Source organism: Bombina bombina, chromosome 7 (assembly GCF_027579735.1).
Source record: "Bombina bombina isolate aBomBom1 chromosome 7, aBomBom1.pri, whole genome shotgun sequence".
NCBI classification, from domain to species: domain Eukaryota; kingdom Metazoa; phylum Chordata; class Amphibia; order Anura; family Bombinatoridae; genus Bombina; species Bombina bombina.
In genome coordinates, this window is record NC_069505.1 from 500,900,873 (window position 1) to 500,921,839 (window position 20,967).

Below are 20,967 nucleotides of genomic sequence, written 5' to 3' on the forward strand. Positions count from 1 at the left end.
TCTCCTTCTCACCACCAAGTTTTGCAGCGAACGTGCTGTCATGGTAAAATGGCGGCCGCCACACAAACTCGGTGTCTGAGCATTGGAAGGGAAGAGGGGTCCGGGTCCGATGGAGGAGAGCAGGCCAGAGACTCTGAGAAAAACCGAGATGGCGCAGAGTCCCTGACTTTCTCTTATTGACCCTGCTTGCTCCACCTACTGGGGGCAGGTGACCGATCACGTGACTTAGTTTCCCTATAAATTCTCAGCAGGCCCCCCAGTCAGTGCTTGGTTATTTTCCTTGCTTCCTGGTCCTTACCTTGTATTTTGTCTGTGCTAACTCTAATTCCGTTATACAGATATCCTGGTTCCTGACTGATTGTCCTTTTCTTCACCTGCCTGCTGCCTGCCCTGACTTCGGATTGTTTTTGACTTTGTCTCTGTCATTCTATTATTAAAGGCCTATTATTAAAGGATCCTGTTTCCACTCCCAGGATTTCCTGATGGTTGTGATTGTAAGGAAGTGCTGTTCTGCTGCAACTGGGTTCCAATTCAACACAAAAACCTACGGTGGGTTGTTACACTCCGCAGAAGTGAGCACAATGTTATTTATATGACACACATGAACTAGCACTGTCTAAATTTAGTATGCTACAAATGTGGAGATTGCACGATGTGCGATAGCATGATCACAGGATCTATGTTCCATCATCCTTATACTGACAAACGATATAAGATTCATCACGAGTGAGTATGTGACTTATACATTGTTCCCTGGTATACGTTGGTAAGACCTCTACAACATTCAGAGAGAGGATGGCCAACCATTGGTGTGACATAAGAGTATCTATTAAAAATCACTCCTTGGATCATCTAGTTGCCAGGCACTTTTTACAGGCAGGGCACACTGCTGCCAGTCTAAGGACCATGATGATCGATTATGTACCTCCACTGAACAGAGGAGGGGACAGACACAAAAAATGACTACAGACTGAGACACAATGGATATATCGTTTAGACACCTTGGCCCCTAAAGGATTGAACACACTGCTGGACTTTAGTGTCTTTATGTAAGACAAATGCCTCTATGACTGGACGGTCTAAGTCTTATTTTTCTACAGGATCTGGCACTGCACTGGTGTCTGTCTGATTAAAATTCACCAGCGTTATCTACCATATTCCATAAAGCAGGAAGCTGGTGATATGATTAATTGTTTAGTAACTATGTTTTTGGAGTGTTTTTTATATGTACAGATGGGGTTGTTCTATGTATTAGAATAGCCTAATTGTATACCGTTATCGTCTAGGGCCAATGAGATTAAGTCACAGAGCGACACTATTTACAAGTGACGTAGGATAAACGCAGTGCGCAATGATAGGCTATGCTAATTAGCCATGTTAGCTTTTGTTGATTTGAGGGCGTGTATGGTGTATGAGCAGATGTAATAGCATTGGCACAGCCGACCAGAAGTGTTAGGCACGTTTGATTTAAATAGAAGCGGAGAATGTGTTACATACATACCAGTCTTTACATTGTGGTGTCCCATTGACAAAGGTACCTGATCGGTACCGATACGTTTGGGGATGATATATTTTTAATACTTATTTTTAATACTTATTTTACTTATATTAATCTGGTGAGTGCAGCATCTATTCTTGGATAGATGGAAACACTGTATATATATATATATATATATATATATATATATATATTTATATATAAACACTCTTACACTAGGCTGTTAGAAGCTTCAGGCATTGCAATAGAAACTATGTATTGTTGAACTTGTGATATTTTTTATGATTAGCACATGAGATCAAATTCTGGGAGCCAGACCAAAAATATTCCCTCACTTAACTATTGATGTTCTTGAAGTTTTCATTCAGTATGTTGTGCTAGTCACTTCCAGAGATGCCATTAAAATACAGTAAAAAAAATAAATATATATATATATATATAAAATTCACCTTTCTCAATAAATAATGAAATACACGTAAAAATGTTTTTATAATAAAGTTGATCTAGATTTGGAAACAACTTTAACATTTATATAATAAGGTTTCTTCAGTGGTTGATTCTTAAACAATATATTTTGCCGGCTAAGCTGTGTTTTGGGGTGCTATCCATTTAAAAATAAAAATAAATATTTTGGACTAATAATTTATCATGAAATTTTTTTTTTACAATTAGTTCTTGGGGTCAAAGTTTCAAAAAATATTTCCTAATGAAAATTTGTTAACCTCTAATTTCTTATGGGGAAGGTTTTCAGACCAGGGGAACAGCAGTTTGGAAAGTTCTGTTTCTAGAGCCTTGATTCCCTTATTCCTGTAATTTGTGTTCAGTTCTGACTTCCTATATGTATTCAAAGAATTTAAAGGGACATTGTAGACTAGATATTTCTTTGCATAAATATATTTAGTAGATGATCCATTTATATAGCCCATCTGGGAGTGTTTTTGTAACAATGTATAGTGTTGCTTATTTTTTAATAACATTGTGCTGATTTTCAGACTCCTAACCAAGCCCCATAGTGTCAGATGAATACACACATCTACAGATTCCTGCTGCCTCCTGTTTATGTTATTTGTCTTTTCATATGCAGGTAAAGGGGGAGGGGATGTCTGCTCTTCTTTTTTCCCCAGCCCCTTTAACTGAGTGTACCAGCCTAACCTTATCAACAATGCTAAATTTGGAGCTTCTAAGTTTTTAAAAGGTTTTATTCTGAATTTTCAGATCAGTATCTGTGCATATACTTCTTTATAGTAGTGTCTATTACATGCAGTTATATGAAAATTGCTGTACACTGTCCCATTAATTATAAATGATCCCTGTGAGCTAGCCTGTAGCTTTAATTTCTCTGAGCAGAAGTGTAATTTGAGTTGTATTGAAAGCTTTCTCTTATTATGAACTTTAATTAACATGTTGTCTCATTTGCAACTGACTGCAAAAATTAGAGTGAACTATTTGCTTGGAACAAGCAAGTTGGCTTTAATCCATTACATTTCAGTATTAAAACACAACTTTACTCAAGGATCTGTAAGTGTATGAACTGGCTGCTGTCTTACAATCATGGATACTTCATGGCTATGGACGCTGTTTTTGGCAGTATTACTCTCCTATATATACTCATTATGGAAAAGAACCTACAAGAAAAGCAATCTCCCCCCAGGTCCAACCCCTCTCCCCATCATTGGAAACTTACTGCATGTAAAGAGGGGGGAACTTGTAAAGTCTTTGATGAAAGTAAGTTTAATAACTTTTTTTTTCCTTCTAATCACAGGGTATAAGATGACATGATGAGATATGAATACAACATTTTGAGTGGGGAAATTATATTTTTCGGTAACTTTTATTATTGTTATATTGCATTAACAGTTTAAGCAATGTAGATGGATCCCATCAAAAGATATAGAAGTGTACCCAATTTATATATATATATATATATATATATATATATATATAGACATGTTTATTAAGACCAGGCGCGGAACTATCAGTGATGCAGCAGTCGCGGTCGTGACCGGGCCCCGGGAGGCCCCAGCATCAACACTTATTTTTTTTAAACTTTTTTTTTTTTTAAACTTTTTTTTTTTTTTAAACTTTTTTTTATTATTTTTTATTTTTACATTTCTTGTCAGCTCACCCGACCCCCCCCCCGCAGCCCCCCTCCTTCATCTCCTGTCTACTGCTGCTCCTTCAGCCTGGCTCCTGACACTTTTAAATCAGAGCATTGCCGCGGGTTACCATGGCAATGCTCTGATTCATTTCCTGCGTAGCGGGAAAGAAGGAGAGACATGCATTATGCAGTGCAGTGCTGCAGGCAGCTGAGAACACCAAGCAGTCACCACATTGCCCAGCGTTGCTGGTAAGTACTGTGAGAGTGAGTGACACTGTACTACAGTCTACATATGGCATGAGTTCTCGGGATGGAGCCCGTCAGTCCTCATCAGTGGAGCAGCCAGCAGAATCCCCTAGACCCCTACAGAATCCCCTACAGACCCCGGAAACAACAAAAAGTTAGTACTGCATCTTCTTCATCTCTCTCTGCACATTTTTATCCCTCAAACACAATAAATGTGTGTATAACAACACATGCACAGAGCAATACTCAATATTTTATATGCACACTTATATATTGTGCGCGATGTACCAACAACGCGTTCACACAGTGATATGTGCACAATGCCTGCAATCAGCTATACAACATAATGCCTGCACACACTAATAATACAGTCACAATGCCTGCAATCATCATACAACATAATGCATGCAATCAGCTATACAATATATATAATGCCTGCACACACTAATACACAATGGATTATATGAGTCATGCATTGGGTTGCATGATACAAGTCACTGACAGCTCTCTGACCACAAAAACTATTTAAAATGCTGATATGAAACATATTTAGATTATATATGCTTAATGTGCATGTGCACAGTCAACATCTCACTGAAAAAAAATGCTCCTACACAAATTTGAAATGCACTAAAGTGCTTCTATTTTATCTGGAACATCCTTGTAATATGGATGAATAAAGTATAGAACTTTTAGTCATTTAAAGAGTGGAGTGATATGGGCTAAATTTTGAATGGGACTTTAATGTTTGCAGTTATTTATAATAATGTCTACACAACTTGACACTGTGTCATGTCATGTCGGCTCTCATCTGGCTGGGAGAAAATCTGCTTGGCACGGGTTATATGGGGTAAGCTGGGGGTGACATATAATAAAAACAAATGGGGAGAATAAGACACTGTGTGAGCAGGTGACTGGGGTAGTGACAGCAGTATACTGTATATGCCCCTATATACAGTATATATCGGAGTGGACTAGTACATTTTCTCCACAACTAGTAAGATATATATATATATATATATATATACGTGTATATATTATATATAAATTAGTGCCCAAGCACTAAAAATAAAGTGTACAAACTACATCATGTACTTGCAACTCATGTGTAGTAGATATATATATGTATTTGTGTGTGTGTGTATTTATTCTAAAAAATGTAAAAAAAAAAAATTTACACTATGACCAAAAAAATATTATAACTAAAAAAAGCCTAAAACCTGGGAGGGCAGCAGAATTTTGAGTGCCTAGGGCAGCACAAAACCTAAATATGCCACTGAGGATTCTCACCACTACAGCCCCTATCCCCACACCACAGCCCCTATCCCCTCACTAAAGCCCCTATCCCCTCACTAAAGCCCCTATCCCCTCACTACAGCCCTTATCCCCTCACTACAGCCCCTATCCCCACAGTACAGCCCCCTCACTACAGCCCCTATCCCATCACTACAGCCCCTATTTTCCTACAGCCCCTATACCCCACTACAGTCCCTACCCCCCCCTCTACAGCTATCACTATCAGGCTATCCGTGCAGGTGTGTTTGTCCTTTTCTCATTTTAAGTGTAAGTTGACATGATTAACAGAATTTTTTTACAGTGTTACATGTTGCAAAAAAAAAAAAAGATTTGATTCTTGCACCGGGGCCCTGCGGTTTCTAGTTACGCCTCTGATTAAGACCATAGGTCAATAATATTTTATAACTCAAGATTCATTGTGTTCTCTAGTTTAAATATTGTTCTGATCTAAAACATATGACGAAATCCCTATCCAACATAGTAGAAATGACTAAAAAATAAGACCTTTGTAATCTGGTAGACAAGGCATTACATATCTGCATTGATGTGAGCCAAATAGGTATACTATAGCAATTTTATATAGGGGCATAGCTCCGAATGGAGCTTGATGCCCTGTGTTTCTGGCGAGCCTGCAGGCTCGCCAGAAACAGCAGTTATTACCAGCGGTCACAAAGACCACTGCTCCATAACCTGTGCTCCTGCTCTGAGCAGGCGGACAGACATCGCCAGAAATCAACCCGATCGAGTACGATCGGGTTGATTGACACCTCCCTGCTGGCGGCCCATTGGCCGCGAGTCTGCAGGGGGCAGCGTTGCACCAGCAGCTCTTGTGAGCTGCTGGTGCAATGCTGAATACGGAGAGCGTTTTGCTCTCCGTATTCAGCGAGGTCTGGCGGACCTGATCCGCACTGTCGGATCAGGTCCGCCAGACTTTGATAACTAGAGGCCATTGTCTTCTATCTATCTGACTATCTATCTATATATTTCTGTCTGTCCGTCCACCTGTCCGTCCTGTCTACTGAGGTAACAGTATAGTCAGGTGATCACTGTGGTAACAGTATAGTCAGTTGATCACTGAGGTAACATTATAGTCAGGTGATCACTGTGGTAACAGTATAGTCAGGTGATAACTGAGGTAACAGTATAGTCAGGCGATCACCGTGGTAACAGTGTAGTCAGGCGATCACCGTGGTAACAGTATAGTCAGGCGATCACCGTGGTAACAGTATAGTCAGGCGATCACCGTGGTAACAGTATAGTCAGGCAATCACTGTGGTAACAGTATAGTCAGGCAATCACTGTGGTAACAGTATAGTCAGGCGATCACTGTGGTAACAGTAAAGTCAGGCAATCACTGTGGTAACAGTATAGTCAGGCAATCACTGTGGTAACAGTATAGTCAGACAATCACTGTGGTAACAGTATAGTCAGGCAATCACTGTGGTAACAGTATAGTCAGGTGATCACTGACATAACATTATAGTCAGGTGATCACTGACATAACAGTATAGTCAGGCGATCACTGTGGTAACAGTATAGTCAGTCGATCACTGTGGTAACAGTATAGTCAGGCGATCACTGAGGTAACAGTATAGTCAGGCAATCACTGTGGTAACAGTATAGTCAGGCGATCACTGAGGTAACAGTATAGTCAGGCGATCACTGAGGTAACAGTATAGTCAGGTGATCACTGAGGTAACAGTAAACACCTTGCAAGAAAAAAGTGCTTCTATTTCTGTACTGCACAATGGGACCTCTCTAATCTACATTATAGCAACTCAAAAGCCTGTATGGCTCCCTATTTTACATGTGGCTACCTATGGTGACCATTTTGTAAGGTGATTACAGTAATAGAAGTGGTTACTGGGCCATTTTCAATATTATTTACTAAATTTGTTTACAGTTTTTGCTTAAGGGTCAAATCGCCATGAATTCATTCCCACCTTACCCAATAAAGACACAGACACATATTTGGAGGTATAAGACCGTGAAGCAAGGTCGCGTTTATTAAACAAAACCAGGCAAACTCTAAACTTATTAACTTGAGAAGCTTAAGGCTTATCTACGGGTGGCGGCATCTGAGGCTAAACTATATTCTAAGCCTAACCATAATTTAGTATATATATATATACAACCAGCGTAGTGAGGTCACCGGCCCGGATTGGTTGTTGCAATGCTCCTGCCGAGCATTGCCCTTCAGAGGCTGGCATCATCCACAAGGGGTTTCTAGGTCAGCAGGCCCGCGGGAGAGGCGTTACAAGCTGCGACTTGCAACATCATGCCCCTCCCATTAGCTCGACCACACCCTCGCGGAAACCATAAAAATTATTCGGCCGGGACCCCGCCACGCCAGCCGATGATTTCTACTCTTATGCTAGCAAATTGCTCCATACCCATAAAGGTCATCATTTAGACGTAAGACGCACAACAAACGCCCATTATGTGAAGCCAAAAATTACCACTTTGGACTTAAGATCAGCTAGCCTGAGTAGGCATGCCCCTGCCAAAGTCCTAACAAAACCACCCTAATGGCAGCTGTTCCCTCAGTGCTGCCCCCCTTTCCTGCAACAAAATATCAAACATGTTAACAACAAGGGAGGGATGGGCGGGGAAAAAACCTTTCTCCAGCAGTTGCAGACAAGAAAGAGGAAGTGTTCCAGCATCCATGCACTTTTATAACAGGTAAGAGTCCCCACCCCACATATTGCAACAATTGTTGCAAACTCACACACTGCACAGCTTCACATTCCAGTCAGGCAGCATAACCCTTAAGACGTTACATGCACAAATATGCCTTCCACTACCATAAGGGTCAAATCGCCATGACTTCATTCCCACCTTACCCAATAAAGACACAGACACATATTTGGAGGTATAAGACCGTGAAGCAAGGTCGCGTTTATTAAACAAAACCAGGCAAACTCTAAACTTATTAACTTGAGAAGCTTAAGGCTTATCTACGGGTGGCGGCATCTGAGGCTAAACTATATTCTAAGCCTAACCATAATTTAGTATATATATATACAACCAGCATAGTGAGGTCACCGGCCCAGATTGGTTGTTGCAATGCTCCTGCCGAGCATTGCCCTTCAGAGGCTGGCATCATCCACAAGGGGTTTCTAGGTCAGCAGGCTCGCGGGGAGAGGCGTTACAAGCTGCGACTTGCAACATCATGCCCCTCCCATTAGCTCGACCACACCCTCGCGGAAACCATAAAAATTATTCGGCCGGGACCCCTCCACAAGAGATACCACACCTGCCTCCCATAATGGAGCTCTTGCCGCCACACCTAGGGATAGCTAACTGACATGCCGCCTCAACGCGCCAGCTAGATTAGTCAAAAATAGCTCTAAGCCTTCCTCAGTTAAATGAACCCCGTCCGGCCTGTACAGCCGCTTGCAGTCCCCCAGGATGCTATCGTACCTGATTACAAAACCACCTTCCTCCGCGATCAACCTCCCCACATCTCTGTTCAGCTTCTTCCGAATACGGTAGGCTGAACGGTGCACTCTCACATGCCGCCACTGCAAGCGTGCAATCACATTTGACCAAGCCACTCGCACTCCCGGGAAACGCACTTTCAACCAACGTACATCTGATTGAATGATGTTCACCAACTCCAGCACAGGCAAACTCCCCACATCATTTCCTCCCAGATGCAGCACTATCAATGAAGGCCGCCCCCAACGAAGGAAGGCCTCCTCTAGGCGACCCGGCAAATCACTCCACAACATTCCCCTTTTTCCCAGCCATCTAATTGAAACCGCATCTGGACGAAATCCCAGCTGCTGGCCACCCGGGCGCTTCAAAGCGTGAATGGCTGCCCAGTGAACGTTCGAGTGGCCGACTATCCACGCTCTACATGGAGGGGCTCTTACACCTAAAATCAACAAAAATCCACATTACTAAGTCCCCGTCCACTTGTTCATAACCCCCCTTTCCCAACTATCTACACCTTACTCTGAAGGGGTCTAATGTATGACCTATACCGTTTGGAACTCCACCTTCCCAATTTCTTAATTTCTCGCTCCGACGCCCCAGCCGCAGCTGCGCTGGTGGCCGCTCCAATGCGAAAGGAGTGGGGAGCAATGAGCCCAGGGTCCAAGCCGACCCTCTTAGCCGCTTCCTCCAACACCCTCCGAAACTGGAATCTGGACAAGTTAGACCCATCCACATGACTAAAAAACTGCCCTGAACTCCCAGGCCTTTTAACCGAAAACTCAGAAGCGAGCCGGACGGGGCAACACTCCACAGAGTCCTGCTGCTGTATGGATAACCATACACCTTTCCTTTCTTGATCCGTCTTAGATCTGGGGATAAATAACAATAGCGCTTGCATGTCAAACCTGACATGCTGCGCTTGGATACCACAACCTACCGCCGACCTGGTTGGACTAACTATCTCACCTACTCTCAAAGCCCCAAAGAAAGCAACCGAAAACGCCGCCCTAAACAAAGCAACCTCATACTCGTCTGCGCACACTTCGGGCAGCGCTGCCAATAACGCCCCCAGCCGCTGAATTGTAATGGGCTCTCGCCGATCTGCTGACTTAGCCTCTATCCTACCCCAACCTTTCATTACCTGCCTAACCAGGAAAGCATTCGTCCCATCCTGGATACCCCTCCATTTAGCAAAAAAGGATAAAGCAGCTAGCCTTCCTTGCATGGATCCTTTCCTACAGCCACCTTCCTTCAAACACACCATCCACTCAAGCAACAAAGCTGGCGATCCGGATTCCACCGGGACGCCCTTACCCTTGAGGAAGACTTCCCATTCTGCCCAGTACTTGCCGTAGGCCTTCCAGGTAGCAGGTGCCAGCGACGCCTGAACCATTGAAGTCAGCACGTCCCCCCTTCCGCCACCTGCCAAAGAAAGGAAGGACAAGGAGTACCAACCTTTGCTGCCCTTGGTGCCAACTTTCTGAATGCCTCCCATTGGCCTCGCGACAACGCGTCTGCCAATACGTTATCGACCCCAGGCACATGCCGCGCCGTAAAGTCAATGTTGTGCTGCAAGCACCGCAGCACCACCCAACGAAGGTAACGCACCACAATAGGGGAAGAGGCTGAAAGATTGTTGATAGAGCAAACATGACGCTCAGATTATCGCACCAGAATATTACATTCTGGTTTGCTAATTGCCGCCCCCATAATTCAATGGCTACGACAATAGGGAACAACTCCAGGAGTGTAAGGTTCCTGGTCCATCCCCTCTCAATCCAGGCCCCAGGCCACTCCCCGGCACTCCAGGCGCCGTTGAAGTAAGCCCCATAACCCTTTGCTACTGCCGCATCCGTGAACAGATGCAGAGCCTGGCTAGATGTCCTTACTTGCCTCCATAACAAGACCCCATTGAAATCCTCCAGGAACAACTCCCAGATTCTCAAGTCCTCCTTCATATCTGGAGACACCGCACACGACTTGCGGCTCCCACTATCCCCTTTTAGAGGGCCCTCCAACCTCCTGTTGAATACTCTGCCCATCGGGATAACTTTGCACGCGAAATTGAGCAAACCCAGTAAAGACTGCAACTCTTTTATCGAGAGCCGGTCAGCCGCCGCGGCCGAAGAAACCGCGGCCAGCATTCGAACCACCTTATCCTTTGGCAACCTGCACTGCCTTTCTAAAGTATCGATCTCGATACCCAGAAACGTCAGGCAAGTGCATGGCCCCTGGGTCTTGTCCTCCGCCAATGGGACCCCAAAATACGCAAATAGGGCTCTCATCACCGACATGAGCCGCGCGCACTCAGGCGACCCAGCCCTGCCGATTAGCAGAAAATCGTCCAAGTAATGGGCTACAAGCCCACCCCGCGCTTCTGAAAACACAGCCCAGTGCAAGAATGTGCTGAACATCTCGAAAAAGGCGCATGAGACCGAGCAACCCATTGGGAGACAATGATCCACATAGTAAGCACCTTCGAACCAGCACCCCATCAACCGAAAGGATGCTGGATGAATAGGCAACAAGCGGAAGGCCGACTCGATATCGAGCTTTGTAAAGAGTGCCCCGACACCAGCCTGTTGCACCAAAACCATTGCTTGGTCAAACGACTGATAAAAAACTGAGCTAACCTCCGGGTTGATTGCGTCATTGACCGAATTACCTTTCGGGTATGATAAATGCTGAATCAACCGGAATTTCCCCGCTTCCTTCTTTGGCACAACCCCCAGTGGGGAAACCACCAAACCCTCAATGGGTGGCTCCCGAAAGGGGCCCACCATGCGACCTAAGCTCAGTTCTTTGCCCAGTTTATCCCTCACTACGTCAGGGTAGTCATACGCTGACTTGAGGTTCCGCTTCTGATGCGCCCCAATCACCGGACCTACCACTGGAATGAGGAAACCCTTGCGCAGCCCGGCCAGGAGGAGCTCCCCCGCCCTCCTGTCCAGGTATGCCCTGAGCCATGGCTCAAGGGCGGCCACCCTCAACGGCATTGGTGCCTTTCGCCCCAGCAGCCCCTCTTCCGGCTCCGCGGCCCCCCATCTCTTTTCGTCTAGCACATTCGGTCCCTGGGTGACCAGCTCCGCAGTATATGCAGGAGTGTCGAAAGGAGCAGTTCGCTCCTCGGTAACACTTCCCGTCGTTAAACTTCCAACACTCCCGCCCTTTTCTCTTGACTCCTCCCATCTGCTTACTCCCCTCGGCCCTTGCACCTGAAGGGGGGGAGGGGGAGCGCTCCGAACCCAAACGCTGCCATAAATGCACATCCGTGGTGCCAAAGGTCAGCAAAGGGTTCCCCACCATCTTACGCCTATAATCCGCGTCATAAGACCGCCACACCCCCTCCTTATACGTCTTATGGACGAACTCAATAGTTTCCATATATTTTAACACGTCAACCCGCAGCTCAGGCTTCGCCTCCACCAGGCAGGAAGCCAAAACCCTAAAGCATGTGCCCCACTCGTCCATTGTCTCCGGTCTCTTGACCTTTTTTGGACCTGAGCCGTCCTCGCTCTGCTCCTTGGCCTTATGGGCCTCCAGCGACAAATCGAAAATGTGTACATATTTTCCATCTCTAATTTTTTTGATCGTCTTAGCTTTAAGGTGAGAATGCAATGAGTGCACATTGCAGGGGTAAGCATCCCCTTGCAGCGCCACTTTCCTGTCTGCCACCGCCAAGCTCACAGCCCCTGACCCTACCTGCTGACCAACACCCACTGAGTCCCCCATCTGCACTCCCCCACCCGGAGCTAGCCTCGATTCCTGCCTCTGTTGCCCAGCTACCAACCTACGAAGATACTTCAATACCCGTTTTTGAGGTTTAGACACTGGCCCTAAGGAGTCGTCGCTCTCAGAGCCAGTGTCACTAGATGACCCACCCACACCCTCCCCCAGCACCCCACACAATGCAATCTCACCTGCTCCTGCCGCCGCCGGGGGAAGAGCCTCCTGGCTTGGTCCGGTCCTCTGAGTCACCTCTCGCCTAGCCTCCTGGCAAACTGCCACCACAGCATCCCCGCTCACCTGAGGAAACAAAACAGAATCGGGAGCACCAGGGATCAAGGAACGGGCACCACCCCCTCCCACTACAGAACTACCTGGCTGACCACCCACCGGGACCCCAACTCCCAACTGCCCCGTTCCACCAGCCCCTGCGTTTCTAACCACTGCCCCATGTCCACCCACCCTCCCTCTACCCACAACTCCAACATGACCAGGATCCAACCCCCCAGCACTGACCGGCACTGTATGCTGCTGCCCCCCCACCCCAGAGGAACCCGCGTGCGCCCCTTGAGCCAAAATTGAGGCCAACCTAAAAATTTCCCCCATCACATCCTGTTGTCCTCTCCCTAGAGGCTCATGCCCAACTTGCAGCCCGCCAACCACCTGATTACTGCCCCCAGTAGGGCCAAACTCTGGTCCACCACTTTCACTCAAACCCGGCACTGCCATAGCTGCCCGGCCCTCCCCGCCCCAGTGCCCCGCACCAACAGGTCACCTAGTACCAAAAACTCCAAGGCCCACAGAAGTCCCAGCCTGCGGCTCGGATCCACCATTGCCAGCACCCATATGCCTACCATGCGCCCCCACAAGTGTCTCCAACTGCCAAGAGCCTGTCCCCCCATGACCGCTCACCGCCGCAGCCTGTCCGGTGCTGCCCCTCCCGGATCCCCGGGCTCCCGACTCACCTCTCGCGCCTCCATCCATCGCCTGCACTCCGCCGCGCCCGAAACCGGAAATGACGTCACACGCGAGACGCCCGGAAGTGGCGTCACCGGCGCGACTACCGGAAGTGACGTCACTCGCGCCTACCACCGACCGAAGGCCTCCACCGAGGGAAGAAGCACCGCCCGCCGCTCCAGCCTGGACCACGCCGCCGACCGCCGGAGCACCCGCCGGAACACCCGCCGGACCATCGTAGATGATGCCGGACTTCTCCACACCCGCCGCAACGCCCGAAACCGCTCCCGCCGAAAGGGCCTGGATTAAGGCCACGACCGCCGCCCGTGCCGCCTCCGGGACAGATAAGTTCGGTAAGTACCCGTCCCAAGGAGGGGCCGCAAACCCACCGGAACCACCACTGACAGAGGGGGCACCATGCAGGTCGCGATCCCCGCCGCCTAAAGCCACCGAGGTAGGGGAGAGACCCACTAGGCCACCAGGCGCGACCACGTGGTGTAGGCCCGAAGGCCCCCCGCTCAAAGTTAGGCCCTCCTGCTCACCCCGCATATCAAGGCCCTCACTTTCCCGGGCCACTAGCGTCCCTGCAAGCCCAAAAACTGGCCCGCCTAATTGCCCACGGCCCTGCGCCACGCGCCCCCGATCCGGGCCTACCCGCCCGATAACGCTAGAGGCCCCAAACTAGGCCCCCCGCCAGAATCCCGGGAAGGGGTGAGGCCTACCCCTTGAGAAGGGCTTGGGCCTACTACCTCACTACCTAAACTGCCACCTCTCCCCCTCACAGATACTCGCCGTGCCACTGGCGAAGACTCCCTCATCCGCTTTGGAGGAACCGACTGACGCCTAGGCCGCACCATCTTGCAAGCAAAAAACAGAAAAAACCTTTCTCCAGCAGTTGCAGACAAGAAAGAGGAAGTGTTCCAGCATCCATGCACTTTTATAACAGGTAAGAGTCCCCACCCCACATATTGCAACAATTGTTGCAAACTCACACACTGCACAGCTTCACATTCCAGTCAGGCAGCATAACCCTTAAGACGTTACATGCACAAATATGCCTTCCACTACCAATCTCACATGCCATGAATTATAAAGATAATAATAGTATACTGTATTGGGAATCTGCTGGGCCTGCTGAAAATAACAATAAATATTTGTGTGAAATTTGACTTCAATAGGGTTTAAATGTAGGTAGCAAAAAAGCTAAAATTTGGCTCAGCACTGGGGAAAAAAAGTCTTTCCTATGGAGAAGCTTTTCAGACCAGGTGAACAACGGTTTAGACTTAAAGGGACAATCAACACATTCCCAAGTTTTTCATAACCAGCACATTTATATTAATATACTTTTTACCTCTGTAATTACCTTGTATCTAAGCCTCTGCAGACGGCCCCCTTATCTCAGTTCTTTTGACAGACTTGCATTTTAGCCAATCAGTGCTGTTTCCGGCATAATTCAATGGGAGTTAGCACAATTTTGCCTATATGACACACATGAACTAGCGTTGTCTAACGGTAAAAAAAAAAACCTGTCAAAATGCACTGAGGCTGCCTTCAAGGACTTAGAAATTAGCATATGAGCCTACCTAGGTTTTGCTTTCAACAAAGAATATCAAGAGAACAAAGCAAATTTGATGATAAAAGTAAATTGGAAAGTTGTTTAAAATTGCATTCCATATCATGAACGTTTAATTTTCACTAGACCTTCCCTTTAAAGAACTTTTGAGTGCTATGTTCTATGAGATCTGTTTATTTAAAGATTGGAAATTTTGATAGTGAAATTGGTGGGTTTAGTAACACACAAGCCAAAAGCTGATTCAGTAGGTCCTCAAATACTGACTGAAACTCCAGAGTATTTCTGTTACATTATACAGCTGGGTAAACACTTGTTGCTATATATTGATATCAAACATTTGTGGCTTGAGAATTAATGCAGTTACAAAATAGTGAAAACTAAAAAACTTTAAACATAAGCTTTAGCACTGACCTTACAAACATTAATAAGGTAAATATTGAAACAGTAAAGCATGGAACAGCCATGTTGCTATCAATAGCTCTAGGGCATCTATCATACTTGAGTCATACAAAAGTTAATCAGCTGAAGCACTGTGGCAGTTTCAAAGTACAAACACACACGTATTACATTCTTTGGAAGTTGCTAGAACATGAAAGTAGAAGTATTCTACAACCCTTGTTTTTATGAAAGATATTTCTAGTTGCAACTTCTAAAAGCAGTGGAACAAATGTATTTAGCTGTGGTACAACTGCATCAAAGAAGGATCACAAAAAATTATAAGTTAAAGGGACAGTCTACACCAGAATGGTTGTTGTTTTAAAAGATAGCTAATCCCTTTATTACCCATTCCCCAGTTTTGCATAACCAACACAGTTATATTAATATACTTTTAACCTCTGTGATTACCTTGTATCTAAGCCTCTGCAAACTGCCCCTTTATTTCAGTTCTTTTGAAAGACTTGCAGTTTAGCCAATCAGTGCCTGCTCCCAGATAACTTCACGTGCACGAGCACAGTGTTATCTATATGAAACACAGGAACTAACACCCTCTAGTGGTGAAAAACTGTTAAAATGCATTCTGAAAAGAGGTGGCCTTCAAGGTCTAATAAATTAGCATATGAACCTTCTAGGTTAAGCTTTCAACTAAGAATACCAAGAGAACAAAGCAAAATTGGTGATAAAAGTAAATTGGAAAATTGTTTAAAATGACATGCTCTATCTGAATCATGAAAGTTTATTTTGGCCTAAACTGTCCCTTTAACCTTAACTGACACATCAACAAAATTAAATCAGAAAAGGTATTTCAGCACTCAGACTTAGAATTGCACGTTACCCAAGGACCACTGCCCTGGTCCTAAAAACATATATGAAAAATAGCAGGCGGGTAACAGCAAATACAATATAAATTTATTGTGTGAGACAAAAAGAAGGTAACGTTTCGGGACCTTATCCCTTAATCATACCATGCCTACTACAAACAATTGAGTGATTTATATACAGGTGTACCACAAGGTGGCGCTAAAGAACATTTAACCCATTACTTACATAGCTATGCTACAATTTAACCATTTCATTAACAACATCATTAGTTAACATTATTAGTTAATCACTCTAGACATGTACATCAGCAGGAAGAATGTATAATAGTGCTTATCCACCAAACTTTATCCATGATAAACCTCATACCCATAATTAGTTTATCTACAGAAATATAAATTCATTATAAAAATATTTTATAAAAATACAGAAAGATCCCAGTCCTTGTTTAATCCTTTTGGTTCAAGGCATTCAAGTTCATATATCCAGTAGGACTCTCTTTTCTTAAGCAGACTCACCCTGTCCCCACCTCTACGAGGAATATTGATGCTATCAATGATTTGAAATTTTAATTGACTGATAGAATGGCCTGCCTTTAAAAAGTGGGCAGCTAAAGGGGCTTTAGTATTGCCAGTGCGAATATTACTCTTGTGCTCGATAATTCTATCTTTAGCAGACCTGGTTGACTCTCCTATATAAACCCAACCACACGGACACTTGATCATATATATTATAAAGGTGGTTAAACAGGTAAAAAAAACTTTTTATGTCATATTTCTTCCCAGTGTGGGGGTGATAGAACACAGCTCCTTTGGTCATATTGCTACAGCAAGAGCACCCCAAACAGGGGTAGCAACCTTTATTCTTAGTGGTAATATAGCCTAGCCCAGATTTAATGCCTGAACCTATATCAGCTCTCACCAACTTACTCTGAATATTAGTACCCCTTTTAAAGGCCAACATAGGGGGTCTTTAAAATTCAACCACAGATGGATTGCACTCAGATAGAATGCTCCAATGTTTTTTTAATAATACGCTGTATTTCTTTGCTTTGGGCATTGTATTCTGATACAAAAATCAATCTGTTTTCTCATTCTTTTCCTTATCTTTGAATTTTAATAAATTTGACCTAGGGATCGATTTCTTTAGCAATTAAACTTATAGGGTACCCCCTCTCTATAAATTTATCTCCCATTTCTGTCAGTCTCTTAACTAATATCCTCTCATCTGATATAATTTTCCGCACTCGTAGCATTTGGCTATGAGGAAGAGATCTGAGAAGGGATGGAGGGTGAGCACTTTCAAACCGCAACAGACTGTTCCGATCTGTTTTTTTCTGAAATAAATCAGTTTTGAAACCATTGCCCATTTTAATTAACCTCACATCCAGGAAGTCTATCTGTTCTTCACTCCAGGTTAGTTTAAACTTGATATAATTTGTAGATAAATTTAAATCTTGAACAAAGGTTTCCAAGGTTCCAACGTCGCCCAACCAAACGCCTCTTTATAGAGAGAGGGTACTCTATAAGTTTAATTGCCAAAGAAATCGAAACAGTGAAATCAATCCCTAGGTCAAATTTATTGAAATTCAAAGATAAGGAAAAGAATGAGAAAACAGACAGATTGATTTTTGTATCAGAATACAATGCCCAAAGCAAAGAAATACAGCGTATTATTAAAAAAACATTGGAGCATTCTATCTGAGTGCAATCCATCTGTGGTTGAATTTTAAAGACCCCCTATGTCGGCCTTTAAAAGGGGTACTAATATTCAGAGTAAGTTGGTGAGAGCTGATATAGGTTCAGGCATTAAATCTGGGCTAGGCTATATTACCACTAAGAATAAAGGTTGCTACCCCTGTTTGGGGTGCTCTTGCTGTAGCAATATGACCAAAGGAGCTGTGTTCTATCATCCCCACACTGGGAAGAAATATGACATAAAAAGTTTTTTTACCTGTTTAACCACCTTTATAATATATATGATCAAGTGTCCGTGTGGTTGGGTTTATATAGGAGAGTCGACCAGGTCTGCTAAAGATAGAATTATCGAGCACAAGAGTAATATTCGCACTGGCAATACTAAAGCCCCTTTAGCTGCCCACTTTTTAAAGGCAGGCCATTCTATCAGTCAATTAAAATTTCAAATCATTGATAGCATCAATATTCCTCGTAGAGGTGGGGACAGGGTGAGTCTGCTTAAGCAAAGAGAGTCCTACTGGATATATGAACTTGAATGCCTTGAACCAAAAGGATTAAACAAGGACTGGGATCTTTCTGTATTTTTATAAAATATTTTTATAATGAATTTATATTTCTGTAGATAAACTAATTATGGGTATGAGGTTTATCATGGATAAAGTTTGGTGGATTAAGCACTATTATAAATTCTTCTTGCTGATGTACATGTCTAGAGTGATTAACTAATAATGTTAACTAATGATGTTGTTAATGAAATGGTTAAATTGTAGCATAGCATATGTAAGTAATGGGTTAAATGATCTTTAGCGCCACCTTGTGGTACACCTGTATATAAATCACTCAATTGTTTGTAGTAGGCATGGTATGATTAAGGGATAAGGTCCCGAAACGTTACCTTCTTTTTGTCTCACACAATAAATTTATATTGTATTTGTTGTTATCCGCCTGCTATTTTTCACATCAACAAAATTAACCTTAACTATGACCAACCCCACTGCAACTAACCCTAGCCACATAATCAGGATGCAGTGACTTACAAACCACATCATCCCCCATAGCTATTGATACTCAATGTGCCCCACCCTAACATCACTTCTGCTACCGTATAAATAATGCCTATATAACCCCCCTATCGGTAATTTCCTATTAATACACCCAGAATGCAGGCAATAACCAAACCTACTCTACTGGACATCATGATATATTTAATTGAGAGGAACATGATCTATTATAGATCTATTATTTCCTTGTTGATTTCATTAAGAGGGGTGAAATTGCTCATCTGAAATTTGGGGTTTCCATCTTTTGCATCAGTGAGTCACAAGCCAATCTAATTTGCTGATGATAACCATACAAATGGCAATCACCTACAAAATGAAGGCACAAGTAAAGTGTTTTAACAGGGTTAGGAGCCCTATAACCCTCCACAAAACACACAGGGGCATGAAACCTCATTTTTTTTTAAAGAGGTGAACCCCCTCCTCATAATTATAGAAATCACCTACCTTATGTATTTAAAGTTTGGGAGAAGTGGCTCCAAATGAGCCCCTATGCCTTAAACACAGTATACACACACATATAAAATACCTTAAATGAGGGGATCATTTTTTTTACTTATGATGGTTCTCATGCCAAGGTACAAGATGATTGCCATGGGAATGTAATTAACATTTCTACTTCATTTATTTTAGAATTGTCAAGGATACCAGACAGCTAAGGCTACCACCCACCCCCTACAACCTCACCCCTGTTGTTTCTCAGTGGTTGTGGGCTCCTCAGAGCAACCACAATATCTGGAAGTTTTTGTTTGCTTGTATTGTGAAGTGCTGCCGCTCCACCAGGATCACCACGAAACCGCCACCCCTATGTACTGGGATTATATGGGACTGTGGCTCCTATGGAGGTGCCGGGCTGTCTGGAGGGGCGGGAATGGCGGGAAAATAGTGGGATTGTCCAGGGTCTTATCAAGATTAGCTGTGTGTATAAAAGGAGTGTGTGTTTTCAATAAAATCAGTTCTTGTTTCACCTGAATGCTAGTCTGTCTAGTTATTTGGGTGAGCTCCAGCTAAAATAACTTTCCTGAGCTACATAGCAGCCTGTTCCAGGCAGAGGAAGGACCCTCTGGCAGAGCTACCTAGTTTGGGTAGCTGGAGTCTGCCACAGGGTGGGACCCTGAGTACTGGTGCTGTCGGCATCAGGGGTGGCTACAGACTGTGGTCACTTGCCAGCTACATAGCTGCAGTCGGCAGGGAGGAAGCAGGACCTGTTTGGCGGAGCTACCCAGTCGGAGTAGCCGGGGTATCCGTCACAAGAATGTTGTATATAAAAAGTACTGTAGCAACCTTATATAATTACTAAAGTGCAGTAACTACTTCTTAATGGGAAACAGGAGATGCTCCTCTTTTAAGTGATGATTCAAACACTTGAATATATATCAGGTAACCACTACAGAAACAGTGGTTACTTGATAAAATAATATTTGTGGAATGGGGTAACCCCTCTATTGGCACCTAGAATATATAGAGGGACATAAGACCCCTTATTTAAAACCAACAATAGTTCTCCCTCAAATGAGTGGTCCTCCTTTAGCACTAATGGGAACAATAGCACAGCTTCTTAGTGTAATAATAATATTAGAGATACCTGGCTAAGAGTTTAGTCATCTTTATGTTTTATTTATTGCCTAGTCTTAAATATTCAATCAACCTTAAATGTTTCTGATTTATTTATACAGCTGTGGAAAACGTATGGCTCTGTGTATACTCTTTACTTTGGGTCAAAACCTGTAGTTATACTTTGTGGCCACCAAACCGTGAAAGAAGCTCTTGTTGATCAAGCTGACGACTTCAGTGGACGGGGAAAGATGCCTACTGTGGACAGAATTCTTCAAGGTTATGGTAAGCTCTTTTTTATTTATCCCCAACACAATTGTTACATTTTTTAGAGTACAGATTTACTCACTGCTTCTCTAATAGTTATTTTCTTGTAATCTGAAATGGTTTTGTGTTTTTTTGTATGAAAAATAATATATTTTTTAAATTTACTAATCTATTAATTTATTTTAAAAGAAAAAAAATATGTACCCCTTTAAAGAAATGTGTGGCGTGACAATTGTGTGTGAAAGATGTAAGAGTTTGGTACCAGCCCATTTATATATATACATATAAATATATATATA

The 20,967-nt window shown here is 44.0% G+C and overlaps 1 protein-coding gene across 1 annotated transcript in view; it reads left to right on the forward strand.

Annotated features, from left to right (window-relative positions):
• The first annotated feature begins 3,035 nt into the window (after positions 1-3,035).
• The window catches only part of LOC128666885 (cytochrome P450 2G1-like), a 97,521-nt gene continuing 79,589 nt past the window's right edge, over positions 3,036-20,967 (forward strand). Inside the window, exons 1-2 of the mRNA XM_053721691.1 lie at positions 3,036-3,223; positions 20,524-20,686. Coding sequence (XP_053577666.1) covers positions 3,050-3,223; positions 20,524-20,686 — 337 coding nt within the window. The 5' untranslated portion in view covers positions 3,036-3,049. The remainder of the gene's footprint in view (positions 3,224-20,523; positions 20,687-20,967) is intronic.